This window comes from Peromyscus maniculatus, chromosome 2 (genome assembly GCF_049852395.1).
Source record: "Peromyscus maniculatus bairdii isolate BWxNUB_F1_BW_parent chromosome 2, HU_Pman_BW_mat_3.1, whole genome shotgun sequence".
Taxonomy (NCBI): Eukaryota; Metazoa; Chordata; class Mammalia; order Rodentia; family Cricetidae; genus Peromyscus; species Peromyscus maniculatus.
This window is the reverse complement of record NC_134853.1, coordinates 84,347,944-84,368,227: the sequence shown is the minus strand read 5'-3', so window position 1 is coordinate 84,368,227 and position 20,284 is coordinate 84,347,944. Positions and strand designations below refer to the sequence as shown.

The following is a 20,284-nucleotide window of genomic DNA, read 5'->3' as shown; positions in this document are numbered from 1 at the left end:
TATTCCTCATTTCTGAAAAGCGTGTTATGTAGAAAATTGTGTCCACTCTTCTCTGTGTGAATTATTTTATCAATAGGACTCGACCAGAGCCTCACTGATTTCATAAAGCACAACCATTTTGTAGTTTTTAGTGGATCCTTCTGAGCTTTGTGAGGGTGGAAAGGTAAACAGGACTAGTCTCAATGCATTTCATTTGAAAAAGCCATTTTTCCTGTATTTCTCACCTAGTATTTTTTGTCTCTCTCATGGCAGGCTTGGTAGAAGGCTTACAGTCTTCTTACCCCCTTTTCTTTCCTCCCCATCTCCCATTAGCACACACCCTGTGTATGTCTGCCTTCATTATGCAGAGCAATTCTTCTGTGGCCCAGGTTGCCACCTCCTTGGTTACTGTCGATATCTTGGTTAATTTCTGCAGGTATCGAGAAAGCAAAGTGCTTTCAGATTATTTGTTTTTTGTTTTTTGTTTTTAAGATTAAAAAATATGTGCATATGGATGTTTTGCTTGCATATCTGTGCATTGTGTGTGTGCAGTATCCTGGGAGAGAAGACGGAGCTGGACCCCTTGGAACTGGAGTTACATATGGTTGTGAGCCACCACGTGGGTGCTGGGAACTGATCCCAGGACCTCTGCAAGAACATCGAAGGCTCCTAACCTATGAACCATCCCTCCAGCTCCCTTTAGATTGTTTCTGATGAAGGTGTAGAACAACGATGTGAGAACTGAGTGGGTTCACTTGTGCCTTTCAAACATTCAGTGTGGGGTAAATCTTCTCTTTGTCTTTATTTCTGTCTCAGGTATGTTGAGCATAGTAACCTGATGTTGGAGAAGAGGAACAACTCACTTCAAACAGCCACAGAAAACACACAGGCAAGAGTATTGCATGCTGAACAAGAGAAGGTAAAATAGCCGGGCAGAGGAAGGCCCAGGTTGGGATACGTTGAGCTGAGGAGTCCTACATAAGAACTTCCAAGTTTCTGTTCAGCAGGATATTTGTTGTCTTTGGGACAGACCTAGAAATCCAACGATTTTCATGTGTTAGTCACATCTAGATCTGTTTTACTATGTTTTGCAGTAAATTGACTCAGAAACAAGATTGAACTAGGGGTGAGGTTTTATGCCTGTAATCCCAGCTTCTGACAGCAGAGGCTGGAGAATCTGTAGTTCAAGGGCAACCTGAGCTACCTAGTGAGATCGTCTCTCAAAAAAAAAAAAAAAAAAGAAAAAGAAAAAATCCAATTGCTTGTCTTAATAATTTGATAATTATGAGACTATTATAGTTTATAAGAAGCTAAATTTATTCTTTTGATAGAATCAAAAGAAAATTACTATTATGTTATATAATAAATTTGTATGTTGTTCTTAGTGGAATTTAGGATTGTCTAGTTTGATCTTTCGTCTGTGTGTAGTTTGTTATTCATTTGAGTCTGACAAAAAACCATTTTAAAGTGCTATTTTGGAGCCAGACAGGTAGCATATGTGTGTAATCTCAGGACTTGGGAGGCCAAGACAAAAAATTACTGTAAGTTCAAGTCTACCCTGAGGTACGTGGCAAGTGCCAGGCCAGCCTGGACTACATAGTGAGACCTTTCCTTAATAAAATGCCAAGTGAGATGACATACACTTTTAATCCTGTTACTTGGGAGGCAGAGGCAAACTCATCTCTGTGAATTTGAGGCCAGTCTGGTCTACATAGCAAATTCCAGGCCATTTGGGGCTACATAGTGAGATTCTGTCTCAAGAAACAAAACAGAAGGAAAATAATGGAGTTGGACATGGTGACATATGCCTGTAGTCCTAGAGGAGTGTCAGGAGTTCCAGGTCATTCTCTGCTAGGTGGAAAGTCTGAAGCCAAAGTTTGAGCTACACGAGACCCTGCCACAGTAGATAGATAGATCGACAGACAGACAGACATATAGATAAGGAAAGAAGGAGGGCATGAATTACTGTGACTTCAGTCCTTCAGAGTAGGAATTTTGATCTGCTCTGAATAGAAGTGAGAAAGATGCTAGTGAGTCTTGGGTTGGAGTCAACTAATTCTGGAGTCCAGTTTCCCTCTTCTTGTTACTGGACACTGTCCAGAACAGATTCCTTCGTGTTTGGGTCATCACTTTTCAGCTGGCAAATCTTTGCTCTTTATCTTGTATTTTTTCATGAAATTCTAAGCAGTCTATCTATATTTTATAATTGACGTTTCCTTGGAAACATGCAAAATTGAACAGAATGAATATATAACTTGTGATTTTGACTTTCTTTCCTATACTCTGATAATAAGGGTTCCTTATTTATGTTTCAAGCTAACTTTTGTGTTTGCTTAGCCATACCATCCAGTAAGTAATGTCTTTGGCCAGTGTGGTGGTTTGAATGCCCCCATAAGCTCATATATTTGAATGTTCGTCTCCCAGTTGGTGGACTGTTTGGGAAAGATAGGAGGTGTGACCTTGTTGGAGGAGCTGTGTGACTGGGGGTGGGCTTGAAGATTTCAAAGGCCCACACCAGGCCTCGTCTTGCTCTCTCTGCCTATAACTTGTGGATCAGATGTGAGCTCATAGCCATGCTCCAGTACCATGCCATGCCTGCCTGCTTTCATGCTCCCTACCATGATGATCACGGACCAACCCTCTAAACTGGAAGCAAGCCCTCTGGCTTTGGTCATGGTGTCTTAGCAGTAGAACAGTAACTAAGACAGCCACCTATCCACAGATGAACTGTGCCTGGCCCTCTACAGCCCTGTCCTGTTCCGGCCCGGTTTCTTTCCCATTGCTACTTCATTCATTGTTTGTTGTGACAGCTACTAACGACCTGGTCATAAGCAGCAGCCTGCAACTTCATTGCTCTCCACAAAATGTGCCTTGCTATGTCTCCTTTCTCTGGTTTTACTTTTATTTTCCCTCCCCTTTTCTTTATCTCCCCAACGCCAGGCCTACTGGGCACCCAAATATGCTATTTATCCTCACTGTTGCTATTCAGGGGTAAATGATGACTATAACTTATTCTATAGACCAATAATGCCCAAAGAGTGGCTTAGCGACCTCAGAGTTGCTTGGGAAACTTGATCAGAATTACATATTTTGAAGCCTCACCTCCTGGGTTTCTAATTTAGTATATGCAGCCAAGATAACACTTTTCCAAAGCTCTTCTCTACTCCAGTACCTACCCAGGTATAAAAGTCATTTCTTTTTTGACATCTGGATACTTTTGCTTTTACTTAAGTTCAACATGTGACTTTCATGTTCACTGCACGTATTCACAAGTATGTTCCAGTGAAACTTTATTCCCCAAAAAGTAGTGGTCTAATTTGGTGTAGTTTATCAAACTTTTCCTTAGCTTGCTAATCCTCTCGTGGTTTTGCATTTTAAAATTCCACCTGTCTGGCACGGAGCCTAGCAGGTGTCCCATGTGTCATAGTCAAACAGCAGGGTAGAACAGAGCAGCCTGCCCCCCTTCCTCTAGAGGACCTCCCGCTGGTGACCAGGGCCTGCCCGTATATTCCACCCATCACCGTGATTTCAGCGAGCCATTGTGGGCCTTGACTGTCCCCTGGTAGTTGTTTTTTCTTCTTCTTTCTTTGTTCGTATAGGTTCTCACTGTATAGCCTGGGTGTTTTCAGTGTTTCGGTATGTAACCCAGGCTGCCACAGACTCTTCAGCCTCCTGCCCAGCCTTCCAGGTGTTGGAATTACAGATGTGTGCCACTATCCCTGGATAATCTACTTCTTTTTTTAAAATTTGCTGTTTGAGACAGGGTGTCACTATGTAGTGCTGGCTGGTCTGAAGCTAGCTATGTAGACCAGGCTGGCCTTGAACTCACAGAAATATGCCTGTCTTTTCCTCCGAGTGCTGGGATTTAAGGTGTGCATCAGCTTTGATCTACTTTAGCAGTCTCCCTGTGATCTCTTGTAAAGAGAGACCAGCAGTTCTTTCAGGAGGCAGATGTTTGCCTCCACGCACTTCTCAGAATAATATGGTTAAGTGTTCAATGAATATTTGGTAAGTGAAAATTTTTCTCTGTGACAGAATCGATTCATAAGAACCCATTTTCTTATGAAGTAATGATTCAAAGTGAAAAGCTGTTAGAGGAATTGAGCTCAATGAACTCATTTTTAAAAGAACAAATCAAGGCCCAGAAGATGGCCAGGACTTGCTCAGGGGCTCATTTCCAGCACTGTCCTCTCACATCAGAGTGCTGTCTCTCCTGATGCTGTTTTCCTGCTTCTAGTGTCAATGCTTCCTTGTCTTTGATCCTTGATTCTTCTCCCAGCTCTCTACCTCAACAGTGGACATTGTTCCAGGGTAGCAATCAGAGTCCTCCCACTACCATGTAGGTTTCTGCTGATTTCCTTTTCCCCTTGACATTGCCTATCCTGACAGTATTTAAAATATTGTGACTATATCTGTAAATACCTACATGCACACACATCATCACGTGTACCTTCTCCCAATTTATAAAAGTTTGATCTGTTCATTCTAATAAAATAACAAAAAAAACCATAACACATAAATCACCCATAATCCTTCTCAAAGATAACCATGGTTAATGTATTGCTGATGTCTTTGTATATGTACATGCGTTTGAATGAGAATATTTTTATGCTTCTGTAGTAGGCCTTTCTAGGTAAGGATCTGATATAAAAACAACTTTGAAGCTGGTCATAGTAGTGCATGTCTATAATCCTAGCCCTTGGGCTTGGGTAAGAGGATCATTTATTTAAGGCCAGTCTGGGCTAAATGGTGAGACATCACTTTAAAGTGTGGGGAAGCACTTTTGAGTGTCCCCTACTCTGTCCTTTGGACATAGGGGTCTTCCAGGTCTTGTGAGGGGCTCTGCTGTAATTAGTGAGCTCCCTAAGCTCCACAGAGGGGCAGAACTGTCCGAGTTCTATGTTAGTTCAGTTTTCATGCCTGTGCGAAGCAGAACAGCAAGTAGACTTTATTCCATGTGAGGAAGATGAAGCCTACTCTGGAGGTTCTAGACAAAAATTACCTTAACGCCTCCTGTAAAGGTTACATATACCCTCAGATCCATGGCCTATTTATCTTTAGTTCATATATACTTTTGTTTCATTTCCCTCACTGTTAGGAGAGTCAAAACCACAGACTTTAAATGAAAGCTAGAAAGTTGATAAATGCTTGGGGATAAGACAAGGAATAAATACTTTCATGTATATGTGGTACTAAGGCCTAGTTTATGCTAGGCAAGTGTTCCACTCCTGAGATATATCCCCAGCCCTAGAAATAAATACTGTAAACACAGGTGTGCATGGTGAATACCATAAGAAGCCACAAATGATAAGACAAAAGTAGACAGCTGTCTAATGTGCATAAAGTAGAACAGTGGAGAGGGAATCATGGTGGCAATATCATAGCATGGGGAGTCAGCCCAACCCCAGTTGACAGAAACAAGCCTGTCACCCACAGAGGAACCTCACCGCCTCTGCTGATGTCTGACTCTGTGTTGTGGGAGGCACAGCAGTTCAAGGCAATGAATGCAGTAGCTGACTTTTCTTGACCATCCTCGTAATCATTGCCATCTTCACTAGTGTTCAGAATACCACCTGAGAGTTTTCAGTCATTTCACCTGTATCATAAGTTCTGGAGAATATTTAGTCTCTTTAAAGTTGGTCCTTGTCTATCACAGAAACGCTAGAAAGTGGCCCAAGTCCCATTGCTCATCAGCTTGATTGGAATTTTGGCAATGAGTGGCGAAATGTGTAGAGCAGCTGCTGGAGGAGAACCAATGATATACAGAATTGCAATGGATTTCCTTCGATCTAGCACTCTGTACCTAGGAATATTCTAAATGGCTCTTGCATACACAGGGGATCACTGCATACAATGGATCTAAGATGCTCACTGGTGTAATGAGAAAGGCCAAAAACTGCATGTATGCTGCAGTACATAATAAACTATGTTATAGCCACATGGTAGAATATGATATAGATTTTAAAAAGCGGGGGAAGGGAGAAGACCCATATGTACTACTGAAGACTACATAGTTTATCTGCTGTTTTATCTGGAAGGCGTGAAGACTCAGTATGTATATAAAGAATCACTTTATACAAATGGGAAGTTGAATACATATGGCTTTTGTTACATTTTTATTTATTTTGTGTTCATATATGTTTATGGCCATGTATTTGCTACAGTGTACGTGTGGAGGTCCATTTTTTAGTATCAATGTTCTCTTTCCACTGTGTGAGTCCTGGAAATCAAACTCTGGCTGTCAGTCTTGGCAGCAGACATCTTTACCCACTGAGCCATCTTGCCAGCTCCTGAAAAAACATACTTCTATGTGGTTATCAATATGAGGCAAGGCAGAACTGTGTAGCATGGGAGAGTCTCACTGTTTACTTTTTAAATACTTTTAAAAATTTTTGAGCAACAGCACATTATCTTTTTAAAGAATAATCTGTGAAACATTTTTTTGAAAGGCTCATATAAAATCTAATCCAGTCAGCAAGAAGAAAGTAGGAAGTACCGAGTTTCTATCCAGCTTGGCCATTGATAGAAAATGCCCTGCAAGCTCTTTCCTTCACATATGGGTCATTTTACAAAAACAGAATAATACTTACCATGCTATTTGATAATCTGCTTATATTCTTCATTTAGCTGTAGGTTCCAGCTGTATTCCATGCCATGGAGTATTCTTTTTCAAATACAATTTTGATAGCCCACAGGATGAGCATTTCCTATTTTGCTGAAATCTTTTCAGTGTTTTATGTTAGTTCTACATTCTGTTAAAACTTAATGCTACATTGAACAGCCTTGTAACACAATTTTTGTCATCTCTTACAGTCCTGGTTTCTCTGTTTATTTGCTTTTGAGATGGTCTTGTTAATATAACTAAGGCTTGTCTTCGACTCCTTATCCTCCTGCCTCATCCTTTCAAGCTCTGGGATTACAGCGTGTGTTACCACACCTGGCTTGTGTAGTATTTCCTAAATACATATTCCTGCAACAGAAGTCAGTCCGAGCCCTTGGACATTTCCAAGTCTTGATTTGAGCCCAGTGCAGGCGGAAGGTGTCCTTCTCTCCCTTCCTGTCTACCAATATCATCAGTTCAGCGTCCCATGAGGTTGAATCAGCACTTGGGATGCCTATGTCTAAATGATGTCACCCTTTGTCACTGTTCAGGCCAAGGTGACAGAAGAGTTAGCAGCAGCCACTGCACAGGTCTCTCACCTGCAGCTGAAGATGACAGCTCACCAGAAGAAGGAGACAGAGCTGCAGGTGCAGCTGACAGAAAGCGTGAAAGAGACAGAGCTTCTCAGGGGCCAGGTCACCAGACTCCAGGCGGACCTCGCGGGTAAGTTCTCAGAGGAGGAGGAGGAGTTAAATGGCTTCCTTCCTGCCGATTCCTGTGGCATAATATCCATACCCACACGAGGACTGAGCATCGAGGAGGACTGGCAGAAAAACCACGTGGTGGTTTTACATGAAGAACAGGAAGACACCCCCCCCAATTCCGTTGTAATTGACAAGTCGCACTGTTTCTGTTTGAGGAAATGTTGCTTCAGTATCTTTGTTACTAACATGGTGGACTTTTAAGAAACAAGCACTTCCCGCTGTGGTTTCCTCCTTCCTGGAGCGTGGATTACAGTGCCCCAGCTTGGACTCAAGGCCCCTGTCCTGCGCTCACCTCCTGCTCTGTTGCCCAGAATCTGCCTTAACATCAGGCCTCCTGGCTGCGCTCCCTGTTTGATTCTCATCCCGTTCTTCTCTTGGACTAGCTGGGTTCAGATGGGTGTAGCCGTCGCTTGGCGTGCTCACTCACATCAGTAGTGCCTCCAGCCCCTCTAAAGTCTGTCTCTTGCACAGTTTTTCTAGACCATTTGATCTCTCCTTTCGAGTCCCTGATCCCTAAGTGCATTATTCTGACCTTCCATAAGCATCATTTATAAGTTTATTCTTCCCTCTAGAATACAAGTCCCTGGAGGGCAAGGACAGTGATTTAGTCTTTGTAAAAGTCCTTCCTCTGTCTGAGGGTTACGTCAGTGCTTGGCACAAGGGGCTGACTAAGGCGTGCTGATAGCTAGAAGCTTGTAAGTGCCAGCACGTTGGCTTCTGGTGTCTTGGTGTAGAGAAACCTGTGTGGGAGGAACTGGGACGAGTGGGCAGGGACAGAGGCAGCAGCCGAGTGGGTAGAGGCACAGTCCTTGTCTAAGAGAAGCTCAGGGTCACTGAGAGCATTGGAAGGCGGTTCCTTGCAGATGCATCCTCTCTTACAGAGCAGGAGTTGGCCCACCTCAAACACACTGGACAACTTTTGATTTGAATGTCGTGTAGGCATCTCACCTCTGTTTCTGTGGTTCCCTGTGACAGTCCTTTGTGACAGTTCCTTCAAGAGCCGGTTTTCAAACGAGTTTTAGTATACTAAATTAAAAGATAACCCCACCCCCAACCTCATTTGAAAAGGGATATTTTGAAAGCAAATTCTCAATCAAATGTCTTAGCTACCAAGAAAGTTGAGAGTCTTACCCAGGCAGTGAGAAGGCACTGAGCTCTCCTCAACAGAGACACTCCATGTGGTCCTCTGGCAATGGAAGCAGGGCTGAGTGATCGGTGTTAAAGGTGGTCTCTGACTGTTCAGAGACCATTCCCTCACACTTCGCATGTGTGGAAGGAGGTATAGACATACAGAAGTTACCCTTCTCAGGGTAAACATGGGTTGACAGTAGAGTCAGTGTAGGGCTTATTAATCCTTTCTGCAGGTCAGGGAGGCTCGTGTGGTAGGATTGGGAGATTAGAGCATGCAACGTTGAAGGAGCCTCCGGAGCGCCCCAGTGCCCACCGCGTCTCTGGTTCTCCGGTCATGTCTCCCCGCTCCTCTGTCCTAGAGCTCCGAGAAGCCTCTGAGCAAACACAGTCCAAATTCAAAAGTGAAAAGCAGAGCCGGAGACAGCTGGAGCTCAAGGTGACATCCCTGGAGGAAGAACTGACTGACCTCCGAGCTGAGAAGGAGTCCCTGGAAAAGGTAAGTTCCAAAAGCCAAGTTCTTCTCGGAGCCAAGTGGCCAGGCATAGCTGATTAATACACAATTTTCTTTTCCGTTTTTTTTAAGAGTTGAAATTTATTCAGAAAAAAGCAAAAGTCCCACCTTCCTGTGCTCAGCCCAATAAGGTGTTTCCAGGGCTCTGCTCCTCCCAGCCACCATCCCTTTTTGATCCAGCTTCCATCCCTCTATTATGATGCTGCTACTTGGGTGAGGAGTTCCTCCAGGCCCTCCAGCAATTGCCTGGGTCTGGGCCTTGAGCACTCCAAAGCCTATAGTCTCCTTGGCATTTATACATAGCAGAAGGTTGGCCACCTGGTAATGGCTTCATGGCCCTCTGTGTAAGTCCATGAGGATAAATTTGAGATTGTCTTCATTAAACGCTTGGTTCCCATTCTGATTGTACTCGGCCCAGACGTTACTGGTGCTAGCAGTGGTGACCCAGGCATCTGTGCCCCCTCAGCCCAAGTCGGCCAGTGTAGTCCCTCCTGAGTCAGCAGCGCGTACTGCAAGCGGCCCATGCCACCCGACTCCAGCACCTGATGCTCAGGTCCCTGTGCACTCACAGGGTGCTTTGGACTCCTTGGCTGTTGGCTTGGCTTAGCACCTGCGTCAAAGCCTTAAGATGCAGCATGCCTGTATCTCCTAACCCTGACCTGCATCCCTTACATTTTTTATAATATGAATGTGTTAGGGAAAGTGCAAACAATACAGAAAAGTATAAAATTAAAAAGTTGTTTTTAATTCCTTCTCTTATTGTATGTGTTATAAATAACAGCTATAAACAACACATGCACCTAGGTTACTCTCTGTATACATAAAATATTGCATATCCCCTTATATAAACACGTACTGATAATATGTTTTTCTAAACAATACTGGGCTTCTACCTAGTGAACTCTTTTAAAAGAGTGGTGAGGACACTATGCTCACTATGCACAGAAGTCTACTGTTAGTCCGCTGTGCAGCTGCTGTCCTATGCTGGACCAGTAGATATGTGTGCCTCCAGTTTCTCATTTCAGTCGGCTGTGGACCTCCACAGACTGAGTAGCTTCTTGTTTGTTTGTTTGTTTTTGTTTTTCAGACAGGGACTTTCTATATAGTCCTGGCTGTCCTGGAGCCATGTAGACCAGGCTAGCCTCCAACTGCTGCCCCTGCCTCCTGAGTGCTGGGATTAAAGGTCTGTGCTACCATGCCTAGCAGCTATGTGTTTTTATTAGTAATAAAGCTTTCATATATTTCATACCTATTTCTATTTTTCCTGTGAATTCTCTTTTGGAGTCCTGTATCCTCTTTTCTATTAGAATATTGAGTATTAATCCTTTGTCAGCCATAAACATTACTAATATTTTTCCATCTTGATACTTTTTAAAATTTATTCTCATTTTTTGAAGATTTACCAGGCATGAGGACACAGGACTCTAGAGGCAGGCAGAGGCAGGTAGATCTCTGTGAATTTGAGGCCAATTTGGTCTTATATAATGAATTCTAGAGCAGTCAAGGCCAATGAGACCCTGTCCCAAAACAACAACAATAAACAAACAAAACATCTAGATGTAATAGAACATGTCTTTAATCCTACCACTCAGGAGTCAGAGACTGGTGGATCTGTCTGACAGGCTCTTCTCTGTCCTGCCCTGTCCCACAGTCGCTTCCGATTAATCACTTATATTAATTATAAATGTTTGGCCAATGGCTCAGACTTATTATTAATTAGCTCTTAATTTAAATGAACCTGTATTTCTTATCTGTGCTTTGCCATGTGGTTTGTAGCTTGTTTCCTCATTCTCTGCATGACTTGCTTCCTCGGTGCCTGGCCTCTCCTGACTCCACCCTTCTCTTTCCCAGCATCCTCAGGTTGGCTTTCCCACCTAACTTTCTGACCAGCTACTGGCCTGTCAGCTTTTTATTAACCATTGAAAGTAATACATACTCATAGTATAGAAAATAATTATTCCACAGCATTCTGTGTGAGTTCAAGGCCGGCCTGGTCTACATAATAAGCTCTAGGTCAACTAAGTATACATAGTAAAACTCTGTCTCCAAAAAACCCACCACCACCAACAAACCCTGATTGTTGTTATTATTATTTTGTGTTTGGGTGCCTCAGGAAGGCAAAAGAGGGTGTCAGATCCCTTGGAGCTGGAGTTACAAGTGATTATAACCATCCAACATGGGGCCTGGGACCCCAAATCAGGTCCTTTGGAAGCTTTCTTAAAGGCTGCTGAGCTGTCTTTCCAACCCACTTCCCCTAGCTTGCTATTTTTGTGTTAGATATTATTTTAAATTTTAATGATTAAATTTTTAATATCAGGGTAATCACCTGGTGCTAGCAGGGGTTGGACAAAGCAGGAACATTGCTATCTTTTTCTTCGTACTAGAATGTTTAATATGAAAAGAACAAACTCTTACTGAGCTTTCAGTGAGCCTCTAGTAAAGCTATTCTTGACTAGTGCCTTTTTAGAGGGGGTCAATCCTGATCTGTGTTTACACAGAGTGTGTGTGTAAACACATAAGACGACTTTATCTTCTATGATTTTATCACTTTAAAGTGTGTGTATGTTGCCAGGTGGTGGTGGCACACACCTTTAATCCCAGCAATTGGGAAGCAGAGGCAGGCGGATCTCTGTGAGTTCGAGGCCAGCCTGGGCTACAGAGTGAATTCCAGGAAAGGCTCCAAAGCTACACAGAGAAACCCTGTCTCGAAGAAGAAAAAAAAAGTGTGTGTGTGTGTGTGTGTGTGTGTGTGTGTGTGTGTGTGTGTGTGTACAGTGAAAGTAGGTAGGGGGAGATCATGAGAGCAGAAGCATGCACACTCGGATGAAGGTCAGAGGAGACAACCTTAGGTGGCAGTCCTTACCTTCCATCTTGTTTGAGATAGTCTATTGTTCCCTAGCTGGCCCATGAGCTTCTGAAGATGCCCCTGTTTCCACTTCCCCTCTTGCCATAGGAGCGCTGAGACCAAGTCTGCGTTTGCATGGGTTCTGAGGGCCTGAACTCAGGTCCTCACACTCGGTGGCAAGTGGCTCGCCCTCTGAGCCACCTTCCCAGTCCCTCTTTCATTCTGTTGTGCTTTTTAAAGCACTTCCCTCTGACCTTGGGCTGTTCTCAGTTTCTCCTTGTTGCAGACACTATCACTGTGACTAACCCTATAATCTTTGACTAGAATTTACAAATTTACAATTTGTAGCATTTCTGGATGTATTTTGAAAGATTACCATCCAAAGAGACTATGTCCGTTTATTTTCTCACCAGCCAGCCAGATGTGAGTATCTGCCCTTTTGTATCTACATGAAAGTTATGCTGTCCCCAGCTCTTAGGAGAACAGCAGCAGATCAGTTACTCATCTTTTCCTTGTATAATTTATCTCACTCAGTAGCAGAGATACAAAATATAAAAGGGGGTGCTTAAAAAGGAACTGTAGTAGTACTTTTTTGTCGGGACTGCAAGCCTGCAAATAATGACGTGTCAACTTATTTTAATTCTAAAAGTTGGGCCATAGCTTAGGCTTTTTCCTAAATAGGTCTTATAACTTAAATTAACCAATTTTTTTTTTTTAATCTACGTTCGTCCACGATTGCTTCTTCCTTGTCTGGTTGATAACCCCATCTTTCTTCTTCCCAAAGTTCTCTCTCTGCTCTGAAGTTCTGCCTATACTCTACTGCCTAGCTATTGGCCATTCAGCTCTTTATTACACCAATTACAGCAATATATCTTCACACAGTCTATAAATACCTCACAATAATTCTCCTTTTTGTCTAAATTAAAAGGAAATGTTTTAACTTTAACAATGTAAAACAAAAACAGTAAGAACAATTATCAGGTAAAAATTACATTCACAATGTCTAGTCCATCTGTATTTGGCATATTCAGAGAAAATACTCTATTATCTATCCTACCTTGAGGAATCTAAAGTTTTATACCTAAATCATTTTCTATCATAATGTGCATTACCATCCTCAAAATATCTTTTTAAATCTCAAAACTTTTATTCAGATAACAAACTTAAGCTTTTATGTATCTCAACCTTATACACTTTACAATTCTTTTGTAAGTTTCTTTTCTAAATTTGGTAACAAGGAAAATGGTATAACGATCTGGTATAAGGTCCAAACTCCTTGTGTTTTCATCCTTATGTGGCTTATTTTTTTATATTATTTTACTCTCTTTAAAGACTTTATTATTTTTTAATTTTTTTTCTATGACTATCTATACCCATTTTCTTTTTGTCTTCAGTACCTAAGCACCCTTTTAAGAATACTGTACCTTTTTAGAGGTTTGTTTTGTGTGTGTCTGGGCCTGGCTTTCTGTGCATCTGCAGCGTTTTCTGACCAGGTGAGCCAAACCTTAAACTGCTAGGCTACTGCTGCTGAGTGGCGCTGGTGGATGGCTCCACGCCCCCTCCGTTCTGTGAGAGCCTAGCCTCATGTCAGTGGGTACTGGCCCAGGGCCACATTTACCTGTCCCAGCTCTGGGAATTTGTTGTGTCTGCCTACAGCTGGAGTTTGTACCCAGTGCCAGCTATTCAAACACTCAGCTGCACAGCAGGGCCTCTTAAAAGAGCTATGTTCCATGCGCAGCAAGCATTGAGTCTAGTTGGATTTTTTTTTCAGCTTTTTCAGGCCCTATGTGGATTTACATGCCCCATGTTGGGTGCCATTTATAGTGGTACTTTCCCATCAGGACTGCCAGCCTGCAAATAATGACACCAAGACTTATTATTAATTATAAATGTTTGGCCTTAGCTTAGGCTTGTTCCTAACTAGTTCTTTTAAATTAGCCCATATTTTTAAATCTACATTCTTCTATGAGGCTTGTTTTCTCATCTTTGTACTACCCATCCTGTTTCTTCCGTGGCTGGCTGGCGACCTCTCCTTTCTTCTGCCCAGAAGTCCTACCTATACCCTCCTGCCTAGCTGTTTGCCATTTAGCTTTTTATTATACCAATCATAGCAATACATCTTCACACAGTGCACAAATGTCCCACAACAAGGAACCATTCCTAGAAATGACCCACTGAGATCACTGACCACCACCCCATCCACACTATTCAGCTAGTACTGAGGATGGTTCTCTTGTTCCTAAGAACCTCTCAGAGAGGAAAAAGAAATCGGCTCAAGAGCGCTGCCAGGCAGAGGAGGAGATGGATGAGATTCGCAAGTCACACCAGGAGGAACTGGACAGACTTCGGCAGCTCTTGAAAAAGGCTCGAGTGTCCACAGACCAAGCGACTGCAGAGCAGGTAACGGGCCCTTGGAAATACAAGGAAGTTGTGAAGGACACAGCGAGAACATGTAGCTTCCACTTTCCCTAGGAAGATGTTTCTTGTGGCTTATGCACACCTGGGAGGGTAATGGAAATCCTGACAACCAGGGCCATCCCTCTCTGAGTGTTTAAAAGCTATACTTACTTTGGGACTGGGGATATGACTGAGTAGGTAGGAGTGCTTGCTGTGTGTAAGTGAGGGTCCAGGGAAACCACTGAACCACTACTCCATGCCTAAAAAGAAAGATTTATTGGGGCTCAAATCACAAGACTATCTCTGGGAGGGGGAGGGGGGAGAAGCAAAATGGTGGAAAGTAAGCTAATTGTATATGGCAGCCGGCAGGGTGGAGGTCTTTGAGCTCATACAGGCTGTTTGGATCGACGTGGACTAGATGGCCTTTGAGGTAGTTGACCTTTGGTGGTGGATTAAGGAAGGTTCCTAGTAAACAGAATCCCTAAAAGGAAAGCCTAAAGGCAGAGCCCTGTTTAGGACTTTGACACCAGCGCTGCCATTTGGGGGGGCTGCTTTGGACCTGACGCTGTGCAAGCATGAGGACCTGAGTTTGAATCTCCTGTACCCACGTAAAATGTTGGGTATCACTGCATGTGCACAGGCAGACAGGAGGGTCCCTGGGGCTTGCTGGCTGCCAGCCAGGCTCCAGGTTCAGTGAGAGACCCTGTCTCAAGGGAATGTCACGGAGAGAGGTGGGCACCTGATGTCTTCCTCCAGTCTCTGTGTGTGGATGTGAGTGTGAACATACACACACATACACGTGCATACACCGCTCACATAGAGACCAAGAAGGAATCAAAGGATACTTTCAAAGTCATTAAGATCTTTTCAACAGCTGATTTCTAGCTACGTGGGCAAGGGCCTTTAAATTCTGTGGAGGATGGGCTTCTTCTGTTGTAATGTTAACCCCGCCCTCAACTCCAAACCCCGCCCCCAACTCCTAACCCCGCCCCCCCACAGCTGTTGTTTCTCTTGGCAGCTGTCTCTCGCACAGGCACAGGCGGAGCTGCAGAGCCAGTGGGAAGCCAAGTGTGAGCATCTCTTGGCCTCTGCGAAGGATGAGCACCTGCAGCAGTACCAGGAGGTTTGCGCGCAGAGGGATGCCCAGCAGCAGAAGCTGTCCCGCCTTCAGGATGAGGTGGTTCTTTCTTTCCCTGAGTCAGCTCCGTGACACAAGGCCTCCAGGCTGTGGGAGGCCTGTCCAGCCTTGTGAGCTTGGGCGGTATTAACAGCTAGCAAACACAGCCAGGCCTGGGGAACCTGCAGTTAGTTATCTTTCACTTGCTTACACAGGGTGGCGGGTCAGGAACCTGGAAAAAGATAAAACAGCAGTGTTCCAGGACGTGTTTCCACTGTTGGACCCTTGGTTTCCTACGCAGATATTTACTGAGCATTAGTTTGGCTCCAGTCACTGTGTTAGAGAAAGGACATGCCAAGACTCTGCCCTCAGTAGTCACATGGCACAGAAAAGAAACGGAGATAAGTGGTCTGAGGAAGCCTAAAGTTGCTGGGAGGGAGTCCCAAAGGAGGTGACCTTTGAGCAGAACCAAGGACAGGTAATTGTGGTAAGGTAGACAGGTAGAGCGTGGGATATGGTGGGATACTTTAGGGAGAGCTGGAAGGTGACTTAGGGACATGTTATGACAGTCCCTTGTCTGAAGGGCAGTTCCTTGCATTATCCAGAAAAACCCTTTGACTTGGAAGCCTTGGAGGCAGTCTTGGAGGTGAATAGGTTGCTGAGTATTTGTATGTATGTGACTATCCTTACTCATACCCCCTCGTTTTCATTATATTCTTGACCTCACTGGGAGCAAGTCAAGTATCGTTGATGGGAAGGAAGCTGTGAGCTGATTGTTGAGGAAGTAGAGTGACCTGCATCAGCTGGTCTGGGGTGAGGACCGAGACTGGGCCCAGCAGACCTTGCTGAAGTCAGGACTTGTTCCCAGAATGGTTCTCGTGTGTTTCCTGACTGTCACAGGGATGCAGGTTCCAAGGCCACAGCCCGTGTCTGTTCACTTTGCAGTGCTTAGCTCTCCAGGCGCAGGTCGCAGCCCTCACCGCACAGAATGAGCATCTCCAGCAACTGGAGAAGAATAAGTCCCAGGCACCTGCAGTCAGAGCTGCTGCTGACCCCTCAGAGAAGGTGAGCTGACATTCAAAGCAGCAGCAAAACCTCTCCTATCAAGGCAGTGAATGTGCTTATCAAGTTTTAGAAAACATGGCCCGTGTGTCATGCTGACAGTGTTTCTCCAGCTTTATTGATTCATCACTTGTCTGACATAAAAACTAATTCTTTAGAATCTACCACTCTGGTAGCAAACCCAAAGAGACTCTCTTCCTCTGAAGCTTTGACAGCTATGGGAAGTATCCCTAAATCATAGAGAAGAGTTGGAAGATGTGCTGCACCCAGCACCCAGCCTCCACTAATCCCTGTGGTCAAGGCCACACGGCCGGCTGTGGTGCTCATAGTTGGAGTTACATCATATCAGCAAATGATCTTTGGGCAGTCTTGTACACTTACTATCACTGTGCGCCCTTGGCAGGAAATTCTCCTTTAAAACTGTCCTCCCCTCGGTGGCAGTCACAGACATTCGTGACTGTCTGTGTCCCAGCCTCTGTAGAGTTCCAACTCTGTGATTGTAATGCCTCACTTAATGACTTGACTTTGGTCGCATGCCTTTTTGATCTTGGCACAGGTCAAGAAGATCATGAACCAGGTGTTCCAGTCATTGAGGGGAGAGTTTGAGCTGGAGGAGTCTTATGATGGCAGGACCATCCTCAGGACCATCATGCACACAATCAAGGTACAGCCAGAACGCTGCCAGTTGGGTCACTGAAATGGGCATTTTCTTTAATTACTGTCTAAGCACTCATACTTAAAAAGTTCCTCAGGACCATCCATCCGTGATGAGGATTTCTGAAATGGCGTGTGCCTGGATGGATGTGGCCAGCCTCTTCCGGCAGGGAGAAGCACGGTCATTGAATTAGGTGGCAGCTGTGCCTCTGGGGACAGAAGACCTCTGGGTGCACACTGTCCCCCTTTCAGTGCTCATCTCCTCCTTGGCTTTTGAACAGATGGTGACTCTGCAGCTGTTGAGCCAGCAGGAGGAAGAGCAGGGGGAGAGTAGCAGTGAGGAGGAGGAAGAGAAGCCTTCGAGACCTTCCGTGGAGCAGCCAGGTCCCGCCACTCCAGGGCTGTCCCCAGCACCCCCACGTGGGGAGACACAGGAGGCCCCCAAGGTGCTGTCAGAACAGGTAGCAGGGGAGAACACCCCACTGCTTCCACAGGATCTCCCCATGCCACGGAATGGTACACAGACAAGGAGAGAGGGGTTCTCAGAAGCAGAGACGTCCTCGGAGATGAAAGACAGCTCCCTCCCACCTGAGCCAGCCGGCATCCCATCCCACAGAGTCCTGGGGCCCCCGACTTCAATCCCACCTAAACCTCCAGGCCCTGTGACTGTGGATTCCGAGTGTGAGGAGGCACTTGCTGATGGCCAGAGAGCAGTGCAGCCCGACAACCCACCGGGAGAAGAAGAACATGTCAGGGAAGTAGCCCCAGATGGCCCACTGCAAGGAAACTCCAGGAGATTGTCACTGACTCCAGACCCTGAGAAGGGGGAGCCACCAGCCTTAGACCCTGAAAGCCCAGGAGAACCTCAGCCTCCTGAGCTCAGAGAAGTTGAGGACGTCAGTAGCTCTGGTCCCCCTGAGGCATTGTTGGATACAGAGCTTGCTTCTGCGGCTTCAGGAGCATCCCCCAGACACAACCAGGACTCCCAGAACTGCAGGTGTGTATCTGAGCAGGCACAAGATGGCAGTCGGTGAGGTGATCTCTTTTCCAGGGTTGACACATGACACTGGCTGTTGTACTTTTTCTTCATCAACAGCTCTACATCCAGGGCTCTGTGGCGGGCCCCATGATAGCGTGGTAGGCAAGGCAGGTGTAGTTTCTGAGTCTGAGGAGCATACCGTCTAGTGGGGAAGATAATACATACTTACATAGTATAATAGTGAAGTGCATGCTAACAGAAAGAAACTGTGCTGGTCCTGAGGAGGGAAAATTCTGTTAGAACAGGTGGTTAGGGAATGCTTCTGAGAAGGCAGCATTTCAACCGTGATCCGAGGAGTCCTGAGTCATCCAGACTGACAGCAGGAAGTCTCTGCAGACAGAGGAGCACACAGAGGTGCTCTGGTGGATGGACACACCATAGGAACTGAGAGGGTCTAGTATGAGACAAGTCGGGTAAAGCTGAAGTTGGAAAACAAAGAAGGGGCCAAGATAGGTGAGCATCTGTGTCACTGTGAAGGCTTGAATTGTATGCAAGTACAGTGAGGAACCAGGAAAAGGATTTAAGCAGAGGAGTAGTGGAGTCTGATTTATTAACTTTAGAGATTGTGCTGGCTGTAGACCGGAAGAGGGCTGGCACAGGATGTAGACTGGAGGGGGTAATAGATATTATAGACTGGAGGAGGGGCTGATACAGGGTGTAGACTGTGGAGGGGTGTTAACACAGAGTATAGACTGTGGAGGGGTGTTAACACAGGGTATAGACCGTGGAGGGGTGTTAACACAGGGTATAGACTGTGGAGGGTGTTAACACAGGGTATAGACTGTGGAGGGGATTACACAGGGTATAGACTGTGGAGGGGTGTTAACACAGGGTATAGACTGTGGAGGGGTGTTAACACAGGGTATAGACCGTGGAGGGGTGTCAACACAGGGTATAGACTGTGGAGGGGTATTAACACAGGGTATAGACTGTGGAGGGGTGTTAACACAGGGTATAGACTGTGGAGGGGATTACACAGGGTGTAGACTGTGGAGGGGTGTTAACACAGGGTATAGACTGTGGAGGGGTATTAACACAGGGTATAGACTGTGGAGGGTGTTAACACAGGGTATAGACTGTGGAGGGGATTACACAGGGTATAGACTGTGGAGGGGTGTTAACACGGTATAGACCGTGGAGGGGTGTTAACACAGGGTATAGACTGTGGAGGGTGTTAACACAGGGTATAGACTGTGGAGGGTGTTAACACAGGGTGTAGACTGTGGAGGGTGTTAACACAGGGTATAGACTGTGGAGGGGATTACACAGGGTATAGACCGTGGAGGGGTGTTAACACAGGGTATAGACTGTGGAGGGGATTACACAGGGTATAGACCGTGGAGGGGTGTTAACACAGGGTATAGACTGTGGAGGGGTGTTAACACAGGGTATAGACTGTGGAGGGGTATTAACACAGGGTATAGACTGTGGAGGGTGTTAACACAGGGTATAGACTGTGGAGGGGATTACACAGGGTGTGGTCTTTGGAGGGATGGATGCACAGTGTAGGAAGAGAGATTTGAATTGGGTGAGTGGGTCTCACTTCAGGACCGGTGACCCTCGTAACTGGTGGGCACGGTGACCCAGGCAGACACAGCAACATATCTGTGGCTTGATTCTCCTTTAGTCTCTCTGGGGATGAAGAGGACGAGCTGTTTAAAGGGGCAACTCTGAAAGTCCCGAGGCCCAAAGTCCAGCCTGAGGAAGAGGATGAAGACGAGGTGGTAAGGAAATCTCAGGCTCTGCGGAGTCCTCATAGCACCACCTGGGGGCTCTTCCCTGCAGGCTCGGAGAAGAGAAAAGGAGTCTGTTGGTGGCCTACTTCCTGGACTCTGTGTACAGGACCTTGTGGGAGTGAGCTTGGGGTCCAGAGTGGGCAGCTCTGTAAGCAGAGTGGGGATGGCCAGCTGCCACTGTACTCTTAAAAGGGTGCCATAATCTCTGTCCCCTGGGGAATCAGTCCTATTTGCAGTAAGGGAAGGTGGGAAGATTCTGAAAGTCAGCTTGTGGCGCTCCTCCTTCCTAGACAAAGAAAGGTTAGAAGGATCATTCACAGGAGGCTGATGGTAGATTAGGACTGAGCCCAGGCTTCTCTTGGGTCACTTGTTTCTGAGAACTTCTGCTCACCTAGTCCACTTCCACCCTGCTGCTTGCTTTCTCAGCTCACACCCAGGGCTCATTGTT

The 20,284-nt window shown here is 45.4% G+C and overlaps 1 protein-coding gene and 1 pseudogene across 7 annotated transcripts in view; one reads left to right on the top strand and one right to left on the bottom strand.

Annotated features, from left to right (window-relative positions):
- Window positions 1-20,284, top strand: part of Fkbp15 (FKBP prolyl isomerase family member 15) — a 65,081-nt gene that overhangs the window by 42,629 nt on the left and 2,168 nt on the right. For 4 of the 7 annotated variants that reach the window (XM_076564309.1, XM_076564312.1, XM_076564311.1 and 1 more), the window contains exons 19-27: window positions 796-898; window positions 7,132-7,303; window positions 8,835-8,971; window positions 14,076-14,231; window positions 15,247-15,405; window positions 16,291-16,410; window positions 16,964-17,071; window positions 17,343-18,058; window positions 19,728-19,824. In XM_076564309.1, the coding sequence (XP_076420424.1) occupies window positions 796-898; window positions 7,132-7,303; window positions 8,835-8,971; window positions 14,076-14,231; window positions 15,247-15,405; window positions 16,291-16,410; window positions 16,964-17,071; window positions 17,343-18,058; window positions 19,728-19,824 (1,768 nt within the window). The remainder of the gene's footprint in view (window positions 1-795; window positions 899-7,131; window positions 7,304-8,834; window positions 8,972-14,075; window positions 14,232-15,246; window positions 15,406-16,290; window positions 16,411-16,963; window positions 17,072-17,342; window positions 18,059-19,727; window positions 19,825-20,284) is intronic. The other 3 variants (XM_076564310.1, XM_076564314.1, XM_076564316.1) reach the window with 1 other exon arrangement.
- LOC143271862 (ragulator complex protein LAMTOR2-like) lies at window positions 9,074-9,708 on the bottom strand (annotated as a pseudogene).